Here is a 24,034-nt window from a genome sequence, read left to right on the forward strand (position 1 = left end):
CATGAAAAGGGACTGGTATTTTTTAAAACATTCTGTTATTTCAAAGCACTGCATGATTTGAACGAAAATGATTTCAGACAATGATTTTTTCTTTTCCAAACAATCACTTGATTTAAGTTAAAATTAGTTTAAGCAGTATACAGTGACACTTCCGTAATTCAACATGTGGATAACTCAACTACCCTGATAACTTGAAACAAAGTTAATTGTTTACAAAGTTGAAATTTTATGTATGGCAAGTAGAAAGCAGTAAAGCAAAAATCAAAATTTTTCATTATTACTATTATTATCATAATTTTATGTTCAACAAGGCTTGTTTTTAAAATTATTTACAATTGTCTTAAAATTTGGGAACCAATGCCAATCAAAAATGACGCTTTGCCACTCCAGAGAGAACATTTACCATACTAAGGAGGCTGAAAATGTGTTTTAAGGTATTCAGAAGGGAGCAATCCTCTGAATGGACAGAGGACAGACTATTATAAACATCTTTAGGGATATACATTAGAATGTTGATGATATTATCTACAGGTTTTCAATATAAATAGTGTAAGAGCAACACTGGGTTTGTACAATTTTTAATAATATTAGTTTTACTCTTCAAAAGAAAAAAAAAACATAATTATTTTGTAAAACTAAAACGTTTTTGGAATAGTTTCTGAAAATTTCGGAGGTTTTGAGCTTTATGAACCAAACACTTGCATATGCGCTGATTAAAATATATTATAAAATGATATTTACATAAATTCATAATTAGAAATCAATCAGTCTTTAAACATGAATAAAAACGAATTTCAACTTACTTCACAGAGTGGCAAAATAATTCCTTTGAAAAATGCAGCAGGTTTAAAGAGTGCTTTTTTCAGAGCCTAAAAATATTAACATAAAATCAAACTTTTATTTTCATGCATTTAACAAAATGTACTGAACATGCATACCTTATGCATCCAGTTTAACTGAGAAGCATGAATTCTCCATTAGCAATAGCAAATGCATTTTTTAAAATACAAATCAACATTGTGTCCGAAAGAAACTAATGAATAGGATTGAAATTCAAAGAGATAGGGAGAGAACAAAATACAATGGGTTGAATTTCAACCCAAATGATGCTAGTAGTTATAAATATGTTAAATTATCTCTAATTTATAACAGCAAGAAATCAAATAGTTTGGTATAATAACCCATGCCTTCATACAATATCAGTCTATAATGAGAAGTCACTACAACTTAAATGTTCAAGATATTGCATACATAATATGTATAAAGACGAAATAAACTGGAAATTACCGACCGCAAAGTTATTTTGAATTCAGAGATCATGGTTTTATTCTTGACTTTTTTTTCTTTAAATATCACAATAGCTTCTCCTCCTATTATGATAATGTTAAAATTTTCCGCTTTTACAACTATTTCTTTAAAAAAATATTTTATAACGTTTTTCTTTCTATACCGTTCTTATCAATCCTTTAAGAATTTTCTAATTCATCATCGAATAAATTCTTTCAATGGAAATATTTAACTTTCAGAAACATAAAATTATTGAATAGTACTTTTCTAATAGATGATCTTGAAAGTGAAAAATAAGTTAATTTAGAAGTTATATTGAAATGAACGCTTCAGTTGGGTTGTTCTAGTGGACGTTAAAATAACACTGCATGTACGGAATAGCTAACAGTACTTCATGTTGTGATATAGTAATCACATATATTTTCATTGATTCGGGTTTTTATTTCATGTGTTCGGATTTTCTAGTTAATGGCGTCTTTTCTGAGTTTTTTAGCGGCCATGTTTTCCCTTCTTCTTCCTGCGATGCGTCTCCCGCCCTTTTCGCTCATTGGCCGTAGGCGTGGTCTTGTTCGGTGATGTCATTTTCCCCGCGTTCCCATTCGCTGCGATAAGTGACACCGCGTATGAATATCTGCTTTTCACGCGACCGCGTGGGTTTTTAGCGGGGATGTCACAAAAAATTTTCGTGATTAGTGGTGTGCTAGCCGTGATATATGACGGAGCGTTGTGTCGTGAGGAGCGAATACGCTTGACCTGTGAAGGGTCGTACGAAATGGCGACGATGGTGATACGAAATCTTGATGCATCTGCTTAAAAAAAGATGTAAATTGTGAAGCAATTACACAGGAGCCAAGGAGCCCTGTTTCTCTCAACAAATGACCGTTTGGTTAAAAATGTGATCCAGTATTTAATCAAGAGTTTACCAAAAAGAAAATGAAAAATGTTCACGTCCACGTGGAAGTAGCTCCGATCCTGCACGGATAAAAATCTTTTCTTTTTCACATTATGACCATTGCATAAGATCAAAAAGGCAGGTGATGCACCTGTAGCTGGTGAGACCATGATAGTGGAAGCGGTACGCGCGGTCGATATGAATTTAGTTCTGACTCCCGCTGCGCCATTTTCTTCGTGAGTAATGGAGATTTTTCAGTCATTGCACATGGGGAGCCTAAAAAAGGCGCGGCCTGTTGTTGCAGCAAAAGAATTCATCGTAGTGCCATCAGCGAGGGAGATGATGTAAAACCACATGGAGCTGGCCGCTATACCATGGCAATGACTGAAAATCCGAACACATGAAATAAAAACGAGAATCAATGAAAATATATGTGATTACTATATCATATTATACCCGGTGAAAGAGGGGAAAAAAAGGGGAAAAAAATTTGAATTGTCTGCGAAAAAAATTTAAAACACTGCAATAACAAACCCACGTTATTAACATATCATAAAAGACAAAAAAATTATGGAAAAGGGTAAGTCAACATTTAAATGCCAAATGAAAAAAACAAAACCCAGTGAGAGAGTCAATGACACAGAATGACGGTTGCCAGAAAGTACCCACAAACACATGACCATATGACGTACATAAAAAACACGGAACTATATGACATACATCAAAAATACATGACACCAAAAAAATCACCAAGAACATCAATAACAGAAAAAATCATCACATGAATATTTAAAGTCCATATTATGATGACGTCAAAATCATTTTATCTGTAAAGGAAACACCATACACATTTAAACAAAATTTTGACTTGTTTTCAAGATTGATCTTGACCAAATAATCCACATGCAATGATATATTTGCACAAACACATGGCATAACAAAAAAATTTTAGCATCTTAAATTTTTGTACGTAGACCAGACGATTTTTCTACGCAGGGCATTGATATGTGCATTGTTGCATTTAAATTTAACAGCCAAAACACAACAAAAATAGCATTTTTTTTTTTTTCAACAAACAGAAAAAAAGACACGATTAGTTAGAGAACACCGTATTGCTTCAGTATACAGTTAATATTTGACAAAATCGGGAACCATGGTTTAGGGAGACAAATTCGTGAAAAACATCATGTAATTGCTCTGCGCATTAATGGGGAAACTTTCTACACATAATGAAAACAAATAAAAACAAGTTTTAGCTAAACAATGTAGCATATATGTGATTATTATATCACACATGTATTGTTGCTATAACGAGAGGGATGCAGTAATGAGAGGTTGTTCTAAAGAGCGTTGACTATTTATGGGAATGGTGCTCCCACACTAAGCTAAAGCACAGGATGCAGTAAATGCGTCACTCTTTGAGCGTCTCAATACCTTCAACTAATGTTGTAACCACCATGTCTTTTATGTGACCCTTATTACAAAAAAAGCAAAAGATGAGCAATAGCCCAAAAGTTGAACAATAGCGAGAATTGGAATATGGCTTTGAGTCTTTGCCCTTCACACTGAAATTTACGACATAAGTTGTTGCGTTACAAAATTTTATAAATTCCTTTACAATACACCGAAACAAGCATATGCCTAATCATTTTAATTAAAATAATGACGGGAATCTATATATCTATCTCGTATTATTAAATTTTGACAAATAATATTCAAATGTAACTTATGCATTTCAATTAATCCCAGAAACTAAAAGATTAGCTTATATTGGGTTATAAATCAGCGTACTTGCATTGAAAAGCAAATAAATTTGATTTTTAAAGCCATTTAGAGACTTTCTTTTTCAGAAAAATCGGGCAGTGATCAAACACCGCACCTTTTTTTTTTTTAAACGTTGGGTTTTGGCCAATGTGCTAAAATGATATTTTTACCCCTGTTTACGACCAATTTGTGACGCAGAAATGAATAAAAACAGCTTTACAAACAACAGCTACATGAATCATTACAGTTCAGTTGAGTACCGTATTTTGCATGCTTCTGATGAAATTTTTTTTTAATAAAGAGTTGCTTTTAAATTAATGAGAGATACTGCATTTTCATTCTTAAAGTATTGTATTCTAATTGGTATTATGATGATAGAATAAAAAGTTTAAGCATAAAATTCAATAAAAATATAGCAAATAGGAGTGAATTAACAAGACAATCATCATGGTTCCAATTATGATAAAACTTCTCATAAATGTAAAAACTTTTATTTAAAAAAAAAGCATTTGTTTGAAAATAATAAAACTGACATACCTCATACAAATGGAAATTCAGTGTCTTAGCTTCAGCAATATCATCTCTCAATCTCGGCAAAAGAACCAAATTGTAAAACCTAAAAAGAATGCAAAATGCATTTTTTCATATGAATTATTCGTTAGGCATTATTACTAAAGCAGGAGGAGTAAACATTTACTTTTGGGTGGAAACAAAATACAAGGTTGCACAAAGATTTGTTGTAACAATATAACGCCAGTGGTGTAGTTAGGAAGAGATGACACCCCCCCCCCCCCTTTTTTCAAAGTTCCACAACCCCCACCCACCCCACACACTTCTTGATTTCATTCATTTATGTTTATATATGCAAACATCCCCCTTCTTTTTTTTCAGGACAACAAAACACCCGTAAAACATAACACTAAATAGGTGATTAATGTACATGTTCTTTATGTTCATTTGCACACATATATGTAATATTATTACATTAAACTATAGTTAGTTTCAATAGAAAGTAATTTCAATTTATATTATCTTTAAAAAAATTAATACTTTATAAATAAATTCAAAATGATCACTCTGTTTAATCTGAACCTCAGAAAGATGGCGGATGAACTAGAAGTGCAAACGGAATACTTCATTTTGCAGTAGACATGATTGGCGAGATAATGCAAACAGTAAAAACTTTACTGCTTGAATGTTCTTGCTGATCCTATCAATTACAAAATAAAGCTTTGTGTTTCCACTTACAATTCATCCGCCATCTCTCTACGGCACAGCTCTAACGAATAGTCTTTGAGCAGTTATTATGAGTTTAAAATACTTTAGTTACAAAAGAAAGAGCTTTCTATTTCATGGTTTTGGTTAAAGATACAAAAACAAAAGTTTTATTTCATTTTTTAAATATTTTTATAAAACTTTTGCTGCAATAGAACATAGTATTGTAATTAATTTTTAGGTTGAATTTTGAATATGTAATTTGATGATTTAAATGTTTCTCTTTAACATTTAAGTTCTATAATAAAGTCACAAATGTCATTAAAGCAGATTCAAAAATTACCAATTTTTTAAGTGAAATTACTCAAAAAAAAGCTCATTTTTTTAAATCTATAAATGTGCTCATTTGAACCCCTTTAATGTTTGAACAAGTGGATATACACCAAATCCTGTGCTTTTTATCTGAAAATGTTGTATGATTTTTTGAAAGTGATCTTATTGTCAACCTGTAAAATGATTTTATTCTACTAATAATTTCAATAATTGAAATTCTGAAACATTCATGTCTAATAGTTACAATTACTAGTATACTTTATCAGTAACAGTAACAATCTTATTAACTTTTAATAATCTACAAGAAAAGTTCTTCTTTACAGATTAAAGGTTTCAGTTTTGGCCTCCTAGTTGTTCATTCCAATGCATCTTTCATTCTGATGCATCTTTTTACCATCAGGAACAAAGAAGACATAAGTGCCAATTTACTATATCACTATTAATTCTCACATCTTTGATAAAAAGATGTTAAGTAAAATATGTACATGCCAGTTTTTTGCCCTTGAGATGGCTCTGAAATAGATACTTGGTTTGATTCTCTAATCATAATAACATTTTGAATTTTCCTTAAAAAAATTTTTTTTTTTCATTCCCCTTTTAGTTAATGTGTTTATGCTTATTTTACACATTTTTCTAGTGTTTCTAAAAACAATTTCAAAATTAATGCCCAGTTTGAGGGGGGGGGGCATAGTTATAAACAGAGCTAGCCTTAGCAAATGCAGAGTCCTATAGGAGAATTGTGGCAATGCCCTTTACAAAATAATTGCATTTGATTTGATTAAGTAATTTCTACAAAGTATGTTCAAATTGTTAGAATTTGTTGATTGGATTCCAAAATAAGTTTTTTCCCCCCTTTATTTGAAGGCCATAGTCAAAATAGGGTTTCAAGGAGTTCAAAGATCTTCTGAAATTTAACACAAAATGTTTATTTATGTTTAAAGATCTTGATTTGTTCCATTGCTTTATGGTTTAAAAATTAACAGGCGGAATCAAAAATCAAGAGGTGTGGTGGCTTTGGGTGAGAGTCGATTCCATGACTCCATTAAACTTGTTGACAGTTGTTAAGGTTCATGTTTATGGGAAATCTTGCAAGATATTGTAATATCATAAATCTCTGTAAGAAATCACTTCCATTTTCACCCCCTCCCCCAGTAGGACATCTTGATAAAGATAGAATTTTTTTTATTTACTAGCTGCGTCGCCCTGCTTTGCACAGTCTACCTTGAAAATAAAAGTTATGTCAAGTAACACGTGTTCAACAATCAGGCTTGAACGAAGAAAAAAAATCAGTAAAATTTTGTGGCAGATTGCTGCAAAATATCCAAAAAGGAAACATTTTAAATCTCCCGATTGCAGGAAAAGCCTCAAAACAAAAACCAGAAATTTACTTGTTCATATTCGAGGGAAAAAAATGGCAACAGATCTTTCATTTAATGATTTTCTTCACCACTACAAATTTTAATAAAAGTATTGTTACTGAGGATTTTGTTAAATACCAAACCTAAAGACAGGAAGATTACAAATCCATCGATACATGGTTCGATGGTCAGTTCACTGTTGTTTGGGAGAACTAACTTTGACATACATACATAGGTACATACGCTCAGTTTTTAATTATATAAGATTTTTAAGTTGATTTTAATGAGAAATTGTGTTTAATTTTCTAGAACTGTTGAAATGATGAGAAGCTGAAAGAAGACAGGCATTAGTTTGATTTTCATTTTTGAAGCTGGATAAAATGGATTATAGGGTGTGAACATGGGTGCAAGTTTGGTGATGTGTTCAAGACGGAAAATATTTTCAGCCCCCCCCCTCCCCGCCCGCATGCGGGCTTAAGGAAAAATTTGTATGTATAAATGTTGCAGAGTTTAACAATGCCAGTTTTGGAATCTGTTTGATTTAAATTTTAAGTCTTAAAATTTTAATATTTTAGTGTTTTGACATAATTCCAAAAAAATCTAAAATCCGGCAATAAGGGGGGGGGGGGGTTGTGTCTGAAGGCTCTCCCCCAGAAATTTTTCCAAATTGAAGTCCAAAAAACGCTGTGGTAGGCCATTTTGGTAAAGTTCAGGGAAAGGAGGAGTTCAGGGACTCTTACATCAATTATTTCAAACTGATAGTCCCAAAATCACAATATTGGGCAACCTTCAAAAAATATTAAAGAAAGAGGGGGGGGGAGAGGAAGCTATGGGCTTTCCCGAAATCGAAGATTTAAAAACAAAATTGTAATTTAAATTTCATAACGTTTATACGCTTTTTGAATGCACTATTGAAGGGATGGAGTTCAGAAACCCTCCTTCCGCAATATTTCGAAATTGAAGTTTCAAAAACGTAATTTTAGACGATGTTGGATAATGTAAGGGCTAAAAGCGTTTGGAGCACCCCACCATTAGTTTTTTTGCCGATCCTAAACATTTTTGTTGTAGCAATAAAATCGCTTAGGACATAAGATTTTCACTTTTGCAACATAAATCAGTTCTGATTCGAAAGTCTACCCAAGGTAGCGCCAACAAACTAGAAAAGAAGGAAAGGTGGGGGAAGGGTAAGGCCGACTAATGATAATGAACTGTCACTATTCCCCCACAGTCTTTTTGAAAAAGAATTCTTTTATAAGATACCAGGTAGTGAAATTAGCAATAAAAAATTGCTTCAGTGAAGTAGATATATTTTTTAAACAAGGTACCCATTCCAACATTCATTAATTAAAAAAAGAAATAGGGGAACTGAATCCTAACTCCAGCAGGGTTCCCGAATCACATCCCTCTTAAGGCACTCAAATATAACCTAAAGTGGCGCTTTAAATATTTCAGTATCAAAGAACTTTCGGAAGAGAACTCCCGAACCCCTTCCTCTGAGTTCCCACAAATGTTCTAAATTTCAATTTTTAAGGCTTCAGTTTCTAAATTGTTTTGTAGGAATAGTACCCCTCTTACCTATAAACATGACTTATGACCGCCTAAAAATTTTAATACTTTAATTCTGGAAACTTTTTGAAAAAATCTTCCTACACCCTTCCCCCTTAAGTCATCCAAAGACAGCCCAAAACAAAGCTCTTAAAATTTCAGAAACTAAAATATTTCGGACTGGGGGTGCGGAATACCCCCACCTCTCATTGTGTTTACTAAACGCAGTGTAAGTTTTTGTTTAAGATTTATTTTTCTATTGAGAGAACAACTCCCTTCCACACATCGCCAAAGACAACCGAAAGTTTTAAGACTTCAATTTCGAAAATGTTTCGAGAAAGACCCCTGAATTCCCTAACTCTTAACTCACTCAAAAATAGCCAAAATAGCATTTCAATACTTCGGGGAAAGAGACCCCCCCCCCCCCCCCGAACTCTTTCCTCTAAGTTCACAAAATTTTACTTAAATTTGCGGTTTCCCCTTTTCATCACTGAAGATTTAAGAATTTAAATTCTAAAACGTAAAAAGTTATTGAGAGAAAGCCTTCGAATTCCCTCTTCTTAAGTCTTCCAAAGATTACCTAAAGCTGAGTTCTGAATACTTCAGCTTCGAATATTTTTTGGGAAAGGAGAACCTTGAACCCCAAGACGGTCCAAAGTTGCGCTTTTAAGACTCCAGTTTCGGAATTTCGCCTAAAGAGAGCCCCCTCCCTCCCTCTTGACATTGCCAAAGACAGCCTAAAAGATTTAAGACTTCAATTACAAACACTTTTCGGGAGAGGGTCGCAAATGCCCTTTAACTTAAGTCATTTAAGTATAGCCTCAAATCGTTTTTAATACATCAACTACAAAATATTTTCATGTTAGAACACGAAAACCATCTCTCATAAATTCATCAAAGATTGCCTAAATTAGTGTTTTTAAGACTCCAGTCTTCCGATTATTTTTTAAAACACACTTTTACATCATTAGAGACAGCCTAAAACTTTTTGACTTAAATTTTTAAGAGTTTGCAGTGGAGAAATATTGAACCGCTCCTAGCTTCAAAAATATTTTCAATTCAGTTCTTCGATATTTTATACTGTAAACCGTGAGTAACACCCCCCCCCCCCCCTAGATTGTCCAAAATATAAACGTTTTAAGACCTCAGTATCGTGGGTTAATTTGCGAACAGATTACCCTCTTTGCAAGAGCAGCGTTTTTTCGCAAACTCGTGCTGCCGTTATTTTTCTCCTTTCCTTTCTCTCCCCCCCCCCCCACCCATATTTCCATTCTAGTGAGTGTTCGATTCAATGACATTAGAATTTAGTGATTCCTCAAGTCTTTGTCAAAAATGCAGGAACGGTTTGCCCATCGGTCTTTCCAACCAGCTTGAAATCCCCCCCCCCCCCCGATTATTTCCAAAATTTCCATTTTCAATAAAATCTTCAAATCCTTGATACTTTCTGTTTTACCTGGTATGTGGACGCCCTTTGCTGTGGCGAAAATATTTCATCTTGTCAGCAATCACTCTCAATCGGTGATGCAGATTCAACTCTTAAGACATTTTAAGAGCGTACATAATTTTCATTTATGCGTGTAAAGTTTGCAAAAAAAAAAAAAAAACACAAATGAAAAAAACGAAAGGATGATCGAAAATAGCATGAGAAAAGACTAAATTTTCAATTAGAGCCCATTGCTTCGAAAAATCAGGGAGAATAGCGAGCAACTACACGGTCTGCAATGCAGTGAGTTGGAAATAACAAAGCTATACCTAAAAAAAGTCAAACGGCGCGAGCCGAAAAGCCACTCCTCTAAAAGCACGTTGCAAACAAAACAAGCACATGGCGGAAAACCGAGAGAATGTCGATGTAAATTCCTGGTTATGGAACGGTCCAGTAATATTAAAGCATATTTTTCAAACACTCAATTTTTCTTTTTTCATTAAAAATTAAAAGAAAGTCATTGAATTTCTTTCCGTCCCGACCTCCGTCTCGGAAATTTTGTCAAGACGGAAATCCGTCCTGAGACGGAAGGTCTTGCACCCATGGGTGTGAAGTAGCTCAATGAAACATAAATAGAGCTTTTAAACAAAATTTCACCTTTGAGCCATTTTTTCTTTCAGATTTGAAGAAAATATTCGAGTTGCTTGGTATACAGCAGCAGAAGTCCATTTTTCAGGTTCTGTAAGCTGAAGAATTTGTTCCCAATTTGTAAATTTAGGTACTACTTTAAATGCTTTCGGTAGTTTTCCACTTCTGTAGCGGGATAGTACTTGGGCAACACCTTTGTACAAAGGTGCGATTTTTTCTAAATCTTCCGCTCTAAGACTTCCAGCATCTGAGAAGAGATTAAAATTAAAGTTATAACAAATCTTACCATTTTTTACAATAAAATAAATGTTTGGTTCTGATTGATAAAGAGCATTATTGTTGCTTTATGATTCATGCAGGGTCGGCTCTAGTAATTTTGCCGTCCCAGGTGGTGTTGTAATTGCGCTCCCTCGTCTCAATAACATATAAATATATTTTTTTAATAACTGAGTATGCTCTCAAGTATTGCTGCAATATGAGCTGCAAAAAAAAAACTAAAGAACAAATTTCAGGTTTTCTTTTTTTGGCCTCCTTACGATTACTGCTATCATGAAATTTTCATTTTCTAAAATCTGTCCCCCAAGACGATGGCACAGGTTGCCTACTCCAGGAGCCGGGCATGAAGGATATTTCTATAAAGCAGATGAAAGATAATGCTTAAAATATGAACATTTTTGATTTTCTGTTTCAGTTTAATTTTATAGAAATAAACTTTCAGATGCTAAAAACCTAAAGAGAAAAAAATAACATGACACAAAGCCTTTACTACCCAAATATAATAACTTTAAGTAAATACATCTGAACAACAACTTTTAATTTAAATTGATTTGTACATGCTACTTGAAGAATAGTCACTGCCATACAGATTTCAAAACTAATAAGCCATTAATGAAATGTACCAAACTAATATATTGTTAATTTATTCAAATTGTAAAATGAAATTTTAGTAAAATTAAAGCTGTAATAGTAAGAAAATATTATTAGGTAATATTTTTGGGGGGAAATTTTTGGAATAAAGAACCAGCCACTCCTAATCTTCATAAAACTGAATTCTTTGTACAAGCTTTTAATTTTAAAAAATATATAGATTAAAAGAGGGACAAAAAGGCTTGTGCTGCTTTTACAGGGTGGCAATAGGAAATGTCAGGAATGAAAAAAATTTCCCTGACTTTTCCTTGATTTCCCTGAGTAAGTTCATCGAATTTCCCTGATTTACAGTAATAATGGCAATGGATCCCCTTCTTTGCCCTACTTGAAAACCATTGCATATTACGTAATATGCAGTGTTTAAAACGTTTTAAGCTGTCAATTAAAAATATATTTTGAAAAGATACTCCCTTTTTTAGCAAAAATAAGTGTATTAAATTATCTACAGGGAAATATAGGAAATCTAAAACAAATACTATACTTCAGTAACAAGTTAGCATAAGAATTCTAAGAAATAATAAAAACCACTCTTTAAGACATATCTAATCATGATAAAACAAACTAGTATATTGTGGCCATCACGAAACTTTCTTCTATATTTTTCCTTTTTCTGATCCCTCCCCATGCTTGACGCGGAAGCAATATTCCCAACAAAAACAAAATTACACATGCAAAAACTTGACGACCATCCCAATGTCTGAATTATTGTAAAAGCAAAGCAAAGAGCGAAAATTGAAAGCTATTTTAAAAGCTTTGCTTGAATTAATTACAAATATTTTATTTGTTAACAAACATAAGATGGCAACAGTTAAAAATTTTAAATCATTGAGATAATATTTCCAATCATTTTCATACAATTAAAATCACGAGAAATTCGCAGACGACAATCTATTACGATTTATCTTTCTTATTGTTGCATTAATAAAGCTATTTTTATTCACAAAAAAAAAAAAAAAAATCAACACCTCTTGAAGCGATTGGCGTCAAAATTGAACTAAAGTCTGTTTACGTATGGATTCACATATATTCCAAATTTCAACCAGAACGTAGCATTACTTCTTGAGATAGGGCACTCACAATGGAAAAAAAGAACGGGCGATTGCGCTCCCCCCTTTTTAGCTGTTGACACCAAAATAAAATCAGCTCTTATACCCACTAAGGGCTACTTGCCGATAAATTTTTCTTTCATTCCGTTCATTATTTCTTGAGATACAGCAGTCACAATTGACGACAAAAAACGTTCTATAGCTTAATCCCCGTTTGAGTTATTGACACCAAAATTGAATCAGCAGCTGTTCCTGTTAATGGCAACATATGGACCAAATTTTGTTTGATTCCGCCAGTTACTTCCTGAGGAATAGCAAGCACGCGTAACTTAAAAAACGTCCCATTGCTCCACCCCCCTTGGAAGAATTCGCGCCAAAACCCAATAGGCACAAATTAAAAAAGGGCACATAAGTGTACCAAATTTCGTCCGATTTCATGCGGTAGTTTTTGCTGTAGAGCGGCCACAAAAAACTGGTCACACACAGACGTGACACACACACACATAAATGTAGTTTTACTTAAGTAAAGAATAGATGTATTTATGTAAAACAAATGAAAATATTTTAACAACCAGTCAAATTGAGGTATTCTCTAATCAAGAACTTAGGTTTTAATGATTGAATACGGCATTTGAACTATCAAAAAACAATAAACTATTTACTTATGAACACAAGGTAACTCAATTTTAAACGATTTAATTATTTGTCTGGGGGAGGAGAGGATCTTTGATTACTTTTGTAAAAAACATTAAAATGCAAAAAACAATCAATTTCAAACTACATACAGTATAACTTTGATTTAATGATACCCGAATTAATGATTTCCTCAACTACTTATACAGTTCAAGGTCTGGATTTGGCTGCATTGAATGTCCATGCTCCTCGATTTAATGATATCCTTGATTTAACGGTAACTTTTCCAGTCGCTTGACAATTATTGAATCAGGGTAATACTGTATGTATATAACTTGGTGAAGTCTGAAAACACCACTTTGTTCATATAATCTGAGGCGACAGCAAATAGTACAATGGCAAAAAAAAGTTGATTTTGATTTTCATTCAATTTTAGCAATTAAATTAAAAGCATGAAGAAATAATAACTTTTGAGCTTTTATCAGTATTAATTTTAAAAGCAACAATTTCTTCTTGAAATCGTAATTACAGTACAATTAATTACTTCAGGACAATGAGTAAAGGCAAGGGAGCTAAGGCATTAATCAAGGCTTCCTCTTTGCCTGTAGGGTTGTTTATTTTACGTAGCATGGAACGCGTGAAAGGAAAATTCAAGTTACGTAAAATAAACAACTTTACAGACGCAGAACCAATCTTAGAAAGTTTATCCTGTGGTTAATAAGTTATGATTCAATATTTTTTCATTGAGGAAAAAAATATGCACAAATATGCGGCAGTGGAAATCGCACCTCAATAACTTTTTTTTTAAACAGATAATTGGTGGAAAATACGTAGGGAATAAGAGTATTAATTTTGCAAAGCAATTTTTTTTTTCTTTATTTAATTAATTTCCCTGAATTTTTATTTTTTTTTTAAATTTTCTGATACATTTCCCTGATTAATAAAACTCCTTGACTTTTCCGTTTTCCCTGATTTGTCGCCACCATGTATTAATATCCCAAGAGCAAAACAGAACGTAATAATTAAAGAAGTTTGTCTTTCCAAAGCTAAATACCAAATTATATTGTTATGTTGTTCCTTATAACACTCAGGAAACCTTGCACGAGTAGAATATACTGTTTGATTGAAGGTAAACTTTGTGGCTTTCCACTTAGATACAAGCACCATACGGGTGGAAATTCTTAGTTCAAATCCCACAACCAGAAAGCATCACCAATTAATATAAATCTTCAGTATTTTAGATCCAGACCAAAAATTGAAATTCCGATCAAACACCTACATGGGTATTGATTTGATTGGCGATGAGAACTTGGAAGATTTGTGATCACAAGGGATTTAATGTGCACCAGTCACCATCAGCATACATGGAAGGTCTTCAACGAGTCAGTATTGAACTCATGACTCTTCGGCCACAAGCCGGGTGTTTAACCGAGCGGGTTATCTAAGTATCAGTCCTTATATCCTAAATTCAACAATGCAAGTGTAATGTGCACAAAAAGACTGAAAATATGCAAAAAAAAAAAAAAAAACATTTTGCAAAAGAAAAGTGTGTGACATCGTATTATTCACTAAAAAAGTGGGATATCAAAGCATATTTACTTTTTAAAAATAAAATAAAATAAACGATGCTGACTAATTCTGAAGATACACATAAATGTTTGCTAAAATGATTTTATTGCATCAGGTTCATGATTACCCATTATTATTCTGTAAACGTAGAAATAGATAACTAAAAAACTAAAAATTCTTTTAAAAAACTGAGTAGTTTAGGATTTAAGTTTAGAGAAAATGTTGCTTAAGCCTGTTTTGCTTGGTGCAATTTTATGTTTGTAAAAAAGGAAAAATGATCAACAATTTCTAATAATAAAAATCTAAATTTTCTCAAACAATTAAAACTGAAAGAAGGTCATAAGTCTGAAGAATCTATTCCTGCAAATTATTTATGCAAACATAACGCCAACCTGAAAAAATTGTCTGAATTTCTGTCTGCTTTTCTGTCAATTTTTCTTTAATATAATCTGCAAGTGTAGCTCTTTGAACTGGATCTTTACACATAAAGCTCTGAAAAGCTTTCTCATCTTCTTCGTTTATTTTCTAAATAAGTATAAAACAAAACATGGAGATCAAATATAACAAAATAAAAGTACAAATAAGGAAAACATTAAAACTGATTATAAATTTAAATGAACATCAAAATTTGTATGCTTCTTTACAAGAAAATTTAGTGCTTTTAACTTAAAGAAAACAGAATTTTCTTACTGATTACCTAAAAAAAGAGAGTTGAAACTTAAAAAAAGAGAGAAATATGCTTCATTTGACACATATTATATACACATTTGATACATATTTCAAATTAAGTTTTAAAAATAACAGTAGAATAATAACAAAACAGTAATGACCAAAATTTTGCCATAAATTTAAAAAGAAAAACCACAAAATATATTTGATGTACATGTACAATGTACAATCAAAACCCATATTTATACATTTTATTTTAAACGTTAATTTCGAGGTTCAGAATTTTCAGACTTACTAAGTCTTCTAAGAGTTCACCCTTTGTAATGCTAGCATCATCATCATCATCATCAGAATCTGCAACCTGGGGGGATAGATTAAGGGAGATAGAGGGACAAGCTTTGCGCTCTTTACTGAAAAAAAAAGTATCAACATTAAATATTAATACATTTGCATGGAAATAGTAAGAGTAATCTAAGACATATGACATTTTTTGAAGTCCCAACTTCACATATTAATATGATAATATTTTGTATGGATATTTATATTAAAGAATTTTACTATTGCTTTAATATGAATATCCATACAAAATCGATAACTTTAAACTGTAGTTACTAACATCGAAATTCCGACTTCCTCTTCTAAATCTTCCTGTTGCTTTCTCGCTTGCTTCAAAATTTTCTTAGTTAATTTGTCATCTACAAACTGAAATGAAGAATATAAATTTTTAACATGGTATTACATTATCCTACTTTATTTCATGAATAATTACTAATTAATACAGTGGTGGCCAAATTATAGCGTCAAAAGTGAAATCACCAAAACTTGTCTGCATTTGGTCGGAAAGTTATGCAAATTTTATGACTGGATACTATGGTAAAAGAAACTTTTTTAGTACTTTTATTGGAAATACATAGGACATTCGTATTCACAGAATGAAGCTTGAATTTAGATATCCCTGTTATATGGACAAAATTATAAGGACAATTAGATTTGTGTGTTCTAAAAAGCAAAATTTGCATGTTTTTTGTTCAGCACACTGCACTACATAACGATATAAATGCTTAATAAGCGATCAGAGACAATGGCGCCGACTTCATAGGGTTTGAGGGGGCCCGAGCCCCCTCAATAATTTAAGAACATTATTTGTCATATTTTGGTTTCTAAAATCACAAAATTATGTTGTTATTTTTTACTTTCCTTGATTGAAGATAGCTACCTTGTAAAATACATTCAGTAATGAATTAAAATAAATAACTGTTACGGTAGGAAGTAGGTTAATTGAGAACGAGTGGTGTGAATGATGATAGTGTTACGGTGCTGAGAGCACTCATAGAATTTGTCCCAGTGAGGGAACCTTCGGGTGAAGTCTGCCTTCGGCAGGCAGCGCTCCGGCACAGCGGCGGTGCTCTTATCTTAGTGTTGCTGATTTGGAAAAATATATTAGGGTTTAATTTGTACATTGATTGGAAGGCGTGATAGTTTTCTCCAATTATTAGAGTTAATAAAGTAATCTGTATTAACTCTATTAAAGAATTAATTTTGAGATATTATTTTTATTTAATGAACTCTGAGCCTTATTCAAAGCAAGCTTAAACTAGTTATTTCACTTATAGTAATCAAAGTGCGACAGTAATCTTATATGTTTTATTCTTTTAACTAGTGGTACCCGCACGGCTTTGCCCGTAGTAGAAAAATTAAAAGGTCTTTTGGTTCGCCTGTATATTTACAAATAATGTATGGTGAATTTCTCGCCAATTGGCTCGGTTCCACGTTATTAGTAGTTTACTTGTTCATCTTATGCTCGGGAAAATGTTCTTAAAATTGGAATAGAAAAAGAACAAAATCGAATTTTCGAAAAATCGCTTCGAGGTGCACAACCCCATGCTAACAAACTAACTTTGGGCCAAATTTCATGAAAATCGGCCAAACGGTCTAGGCGCTATGCGTGTCACAGACATCCAGAGAGACTTTCAGCGTTATTATTAGTCAAGGGTCTGGCCAGAGGATATTTGGGTCTGTTAACAGACCCTTCACAAAAATCCGATCAACCAAAACGGACCTTTCACAAAATTCCGATCAACCAAAACGGACCCTTCACAAATTCTGATAAACAGGGTCGGATCTTTCACAAATTGTTAGTTGAAAGAGAAAATCTGAAAGCAAAATAACGCATATTTCTGTGTGTAAAACCGATAATTTTTGGAACCTTTTTTGAAGTTAAATTAGAGGGATCAGCTGATATAAAATCTGCTAATTTTGCAAAAAAAAAAAATCGGCACTCTTGGGATGCTCCTGCAAGCGATAAATAGTTACTGCCAAATAAACATAATGCTTGTTGTTTGTTTCTTGGAAAGAAATTAACAGCTGAAAATAAGTTTTATTTTAAATAATTTTGTTTGTTTTATCATAACTAATTAGTAGCGGTGTTGTTGAAAACTTTTCTGAAAAGGTGTTGGTAAGCACCCCCCCCCCCCCCCGCCCATGATTTAATAAACAATAATATATGTCAGCAAAATGAACTTTGAACTGCAAAGGGATAGTAAGGGTGGGGAAAAAATATGATTGCTTCAGATAAGGTCACCAACTTCAAAATTACCACCACTTAGCGTCTGGTGTTAAACCTTTATGATGACTTTATTAGAAAATATTCTCATCATTTTAATAGCTTGTCAATATTTGCGTTTTTACGGTGTAATGCAATGTTTAACTGTTATTTTGGCAGAAAATTATATGGGTTTGATTTTTCAATGCTGACACAAGGATGATTAACTTTAAATAAACTCTTTTAATTACCGTTTTTTTTCTTTAGATGTCTACATTTTGAAAAATGCAATCTTTTAACATCAGACATGAGAATCATATTTCGTTCTTTTTTCAAGCTAACTTTGCTTTATTAGGGTGCAAATAAATAGAAAGTCTCAAAGTTTTGTTAGATAGCTCATTTCAAGTGTTTAAAGCAAGATTCCATTTTCTTTTACGAGTCAAAAATTAAAATGCTGAATCAATGGTTTATTTATTTATTTATTTATTTTTTGTTTGAACTGTGTCCACAGATATTAATGATATGTTTATCATAGGACTCTAAAATGCAATTTAAAAATAATTTTATCAAAAATATTTCTTCTACAAGCAGTTTTTATACTTTTGATGCCTTCAGTTTGAGAAATTGTGATCTCTTTGCATCCGCTATGGGAATCCGATTTTTCGAATATTTGATGTTTAGTACGCTTTGTTAAGAGGTAAACAAATAAAATCTCTTTTTATTTTTGTTAAAATCACGGAATTTATAAGTTTAAAACGAAATTCTCTGCTTTTTAAGAGTGTCTTGGGTCAAAAAGTTAAATGCTGAACAATTTGTTACAATTATTTTAAATACTGTACAGAAATATTTCCAGTATAATTCAACAAAATGCAGAATGGTAGATAAATATTGATACTTGAGAGAGCGATGCCGTCCCCCCCCCCCACCGCCAAATACTAGAAAAACAACGCAAAATGATATTCTCGAAATAGAAGAGGAAAACGCTCAACTTTAAGTTTAAATGATGCAGTTTGTGCCATCTCTAATTCTAAAATTTCGTTTTAACAAAAAAAATTTTTTTTTTTTTTAATTATTTGATTTTTTACAAAACTAATTTATTTTTCACAAAATTATTTTATTTTTCACAAAAAACGAACCCTGTGAAAAATACTGGACAAACCCCTGTCAGTAAAGATGATAGCTTAGATTTATTTAAACATCATTTCAATCTTTTCAGAGCTATATATTCACAGCTCTGTAATAGCCTAAAAGTATAATTATTACTGTAAATTAAATTAGTTTTCTACGAAAATACCATGCGTTTTTTTTTAAAGCCAAAAAATGTGAAGGCTTGTCGAGTTTCTCAGAGTGTCTAATTACCGAGTTTTCGGGTTTCTAATGTTAATCATATAACTCTAAAATGCTTAAAAAAGTTTAAAGCTCACCATTTTTTATCTCAAATTTAGAAAATGTTCTTTGGCAAGGCCCCGTTATGCCACCCCCCCCCCCCCCCAATTTATTTGTTATAAATCAGTGCCACTGGGAGTGCCTTTCCATGCAAGTCAATTGTAATGTAAGCTAGTGCGTCTGGCAATATCCGATGAAGGATCTTATCGGGGACTCTGGGTTCGAGACTAAGGGGGGTTTGTTTATGTAGAATTGCTGTAAGCTGAATGTATCGTGTGCTTGTGTTGTCTTGTGTAATAAACGTATCTAAAGCACTTGTGAGTAACATTACATGGTGGCAGCGTTTTTAAACAACAATGTATCAAATACCTGCGCCTGAACAATTCTCTTTTCGTCCTGACGACTGGGAAAAGTGGATAGATCGATTTGAGCGGTTTCGATCGGCGTCAGGCCTAACGACGAAAGACGAAGTAGAACAGGTAAACAGTTTGGTTTATCTAATGGGCTCGCAAGCTGAAGATATTTTGTTATCGTTTCAAATAAGCAAAGAAAATATCAAAAAGTATGATGTTGTAAGAGAGAAATTTCAAGCTTATTTTATTCCTACACCTAATGTAATATACTAAAGATATAAGTTCTATACGAGAACACAAGATGAAGGTGAATCGGTAGAACAGTTTATCACATCGTTGTATGCATTAGTATCCTCATGTGAATTTCCTGCTAGTTTTCAGGAAGAAATGATTAGGGATAGAATTGTCTGCGGTATTCGCGATAAGAAAGTTTCTGAAAATTTACAACTAGATACAAAGCTTACTCTAGAAAAAGCAATTACGACAGCCCGCCAAGCGGAGATAATTAAGAATCAACAACACATTCTGAGTGATAACTCTACATCGTTTAAAGTGGCTAACAGAGTTGCTGTACCGCAGAATAAGAAATATAAACATAACACTCCATTTAAGAACTCGAAAGCTGCCGATTCCTCTAATTCAGAAACGAAAACAAATGCATGTTTCTGGTGTGGTCAACCAAATAAACATACCAAATTAGACTGTCCGGCTCGCAAGGCTATCTGTAACCGTTGCAAAAAAGTAGGACACTATGCTAAAGTGTGTAAGGCAAAATTACGTGTAAATGAAATTGAAAACACACAGTCGGAGAGTTTGAATTTCATAGGTCACATAATGGACACTAACAATAAACACAATCATCCAGGAAATCGCTGGAATACTAAAATATTGTGGGAAAATACACCTTTGGAGTTCAAAATTTATACGGTGGCAGATGTGACGGTGGTTCCCAAAACTGTTTATGAAGAAAAATTACGATATAGAAGATTAGAAAGTTCAAATGAAATTATCTGTGGTCCCGATGGGGAGAATTTGAACTTGGCTGGGATAATTCATGTTAAACTAAAGAACAAGAATTTTAGTTATGAAGATGAGGTGTACATAGTCAATAATTTGCAACACCCATTGTTAAGTTGTACAGCAAGTGAAAATCTAAATCTCATTCAACGAATTTTTGAACTGAAGCCAAAATTAGATCCCCTGCATGAATTTCTAAACTATTTCAAGGAATTGGGAAAGTTGAAAAGCCATACCGTATAAAGCTAAGGGATGATGCTAAGCCTTAATGCAGTTTCAGTACCACGACAAGTTCCAGTAGCTCTGAGGGGTAAATTGAAAAAGCTATTAGATGAGATGACAAAAAATGAAATTATAGAACCAGTTGACGAAGTCACTGTAACATATTAGTGAAGTTATGAATGGCAACAGTTGGAGTTGTCAAATCTTAAGAACAAAGATGCTCGTGATAATTATTCAGTTGTAATTCAGTTGTTAATATGGATGCCGATATTGGATTCAGTTTAAATAAAATTATTATTTTAAATGTTATTACTTTATAATTCCCTTGTGATATTATAAGAAAACATAACATGGCGCAGTCGAAAGTTTGAACCACTTCAAAGAAACAATGGAATACTGCAGACCGCCAATGGGCCTGAGTTTCGTCGGAAATGTAGCAGATAATTGGCGAAAATTTAAACAACAGTTTTGCATTTATATGACGGCGGCCGGAAATGAAGAAAAGAAATCTGAAGCAAAAGTAGCCATGCTACTAAATGCAATTGGTGAAGAAGGTATAGAGATTTTTAATACCTTTGATTTGTCAGATGACGACAAACAAGATTATGAAAAGGTTATTGAGGCGTTTGAGCTATATGCAACACCAAAAAAGAATGTGGTAGTTGAAAAGTTTATATTTAACAATCGAGTTCAAGGACAAGGTGAAAATTTTGAGTCCTTTTATACCGATTTAAGAAAATTAGTTAAGTTGTGCGAGTTTGGCGATCAAGTAGATAGTGTTGTTCATGACCGCATAGTCCTAGGTATCGCACACAGAGGTTTGCAGGAAAGATTACTGTAAGAGGGTGAACTTTCACTATTCCGGGCTGCAGAACTTTGTCGATCTGCTGAATTGAGTAGGACACAAGCTCAAACAATTCAAGCTAAAAATGTTGATACAATGAAGAAATTTTCTCTGTGATCATCTAGAAATCAAGAGAAAGATTATAATACACAGCAAAGTTCAGCTGATGCTAGGCCTTCCAATAATGAATTCTCATGTGAATCCGGTTGTGTGACTTTCCAGTGCAAGAAATGTAATCGTAAACATAAGAGGTCTGAATGTCCGGCTTATGGAAAACACTGCTATCGTTGTGGAAACCTTAACCATTTCTCTTCAGTTTGCAAGTCTCGAAATATTAGAGAAATTTCCTACTCAGAGCCAGAGAGTAGCACCAACGAGAGACAAGATAACAATACTGACATTTATGTAGAATCTGTTACTGTATGCCAAATAGGTAATGTGGATTATCTGCCAACTGAATGGACCAAAAACATTTGCATTTGTGATAAAGAAATAAGTTTTAAATTAGATACGGGTGCACAGATAAGTGTTTTACCGGAGGATATATTTTTATCGATAGGTAAAAATTTGAAGTATGATAAAACCAGTATTATATTAGAGGCTTATGGGGGTCAGAGATTTAAGCCCTTGGGTGAGATAAAATTATTATGCTTTGTGGGTGATAAGCAAGCAATTATAGATTTTGTTATTGTTAATAATAGATCAAAACCATTACTTTGATTAGATGGGTGTATAAAACTAAACTTATTGAAAATTGTTGAGGATAATTTCAAGCGTTATGATAATTTGAATTGTGAAAAAATAATGTCATGTGATGTTAAACCAGTCAAATTGCACGAAGGGTTAAATAGTGCTAGTTATGGCAAAGATGTTGAAGAGTTTATTCGAAGGAACTCAAATGTATTTGAAGGAGTGGGAAAATTTGGTAAATGCAGTATTAAATTAAAAGAAAACTATTCTCCAATAGCTCGTCCTCCTCGACGAGTACCCACTTCATTGCGCCCGAAACTTGAAATGAAATTGATAGAATTGGAAAACCAAAATATTATTGAAAAAGTAGAGAATCTGCAAGATTGGGTTAGCAATCTAGTAATAATAGAAAAATCTGATGGTTCACTCAGATTATGTATGGATCCACAAGACTTAAATAGGGCTATCAAGAGGGATTACGCATTGATTCCAACAGTTGAAGAACTTGTTATTAAGTTATGTAATAAAACAGTATTTAGTGTTTTGGACCTAAAAGATGGATTTTTTCAAATGGAATTGGATACAAAAAGTAGTGATTTATGCACATTTAATACTCCATTTGGCTGTTACAAATTTTTGAAACTTCCTATGGGGTTATCATGCACTCCAGAAATTTTTCAAAAAACAAATGAGAAGAATTTTGGGGACATTCCGGGAGTTTTAATTTATTTTGATGATCTGCTTATAGCAGGAGATTCTTTAGCTGAACACGATGCGATATTAGCTAAGGTAATCAAATGAGCTCAAGAGCTAAATGTTAAATTCAATAAAAACAAAATTCAGTACAGAGTTTCAAAAGTCAAGTATTTAGGTTATGTTTTCGGGTTAGAAGGCGTGAAACCAGACCCAGACTATGTAAAAGCTGTAGTTGATATGCCCGAACCCACTAATAAAAAAGAACTTCAGAGAATACTAGGAATGATCAATTACTTAAGACAATTTATACCACAAGTATCAACGCTGACAGCACCTTTAAGGGAGTTATTAAAGCAGGATACTAATTGGCAATGGTTTTTCCAGCACATGCAGCAGCTTTAAGTAAGTTAAAGGAAAACATTGTTAGCGCTCCTGTTCTGAGTATTTTTGATAGCTACAAATCCATTGTAATACAAGCTGATAGTTCAAAAGATGGTTTGGGTTGCTGTTTATTACAAGAGGGACGTCCAGTCGCGTTTGCATCTAGAAGTTTAACAAACACAGAAAAAGGATATGCTCAAATCGAGAAAGAACTTTTTGAGCATTGTATTTGCAACAAATAAATTCCATTATCTGATTTATGGGAGACCTGTGGAAGTTCTCACTGACCATAAACCGTTAGTATCTATAATGAGTCAAAATGTTGCACATGTCATGTCACCTAGATTGCAGCGCATGAAGATAAAATTACTTAGATACCAATTAAATTTAAAATATCTGCCAGGGAAAAATATGTATATTGCTGATTTGTTATCAAGATCATTTCTATCAGAGCCAGTTGCAGATGATAGTGAAATGACAGAACTAGTTCACTGTTTAAAGAAATATGTACAAATTAGTCCTGATAAGCAGAAAGAATTTGTTGCTGCTACACTAAATGATGAAGGATTGTCTCATGTCCTGAGATTTTGGGTC

General features: G+C 33.0%; 1 protein-coding gene across 1 annotated transcript in view; it reads right to left on the reverse strand.

The window, feature by feature from the left end:
- LOC129228100 (bystin-like) overlaps nucleotides 1-24,034 on the reverse strand; it is a 59,242-nt gene that overhangs the window by 9,606 nt on the left and 25,602 nt on the right. Inside the window, exons 2-7 of the mRNA XM_054862740.1 lie at nucleotides 15,926-16,011; nucleotides 15,605-15,719; nucleotides 15,033-15,165; nucleotides 10,475-10,712; nucleotides 4,481-4,559; nucleotides 804-869 (exon numbers count right to left, since the gene is read on the reverse strand). Of these exons, the coding sequence (XP_054718715.1) occupies nucleotides 804-869; nucleotides 4,481-4,559; nucleotides 10,475-10,712; nucleotides 15,033-15,165; nucleotides 15,605-15,719; nucleotides 15,926-16,011 (717 nt within the window). The remainder of the gene's footprint in view (nucleotides 1-803; nucleotides 870-4,480; nucleotides 4,560-10,474; nucleotides 10,713-15,032; nucleotides 15,166-15,604; nucleotides 15,720-15,925; nucleotides 16,012-24,034) is intronic.

Source organism: Uloborus diversus, chromosome 8 (genome assembly GCF_026930045.1).
Source record: "Uloborus diversus isolate 005 chromosome 8, Udiv.v.3.1, whole genome shotgun sequence".
Lineage (NCBI taxonomy): Eukaryota > Metazoa > Arthropoda > Arachnida > Araneae > Uloboridae > Uloborus > Uloborus diversus.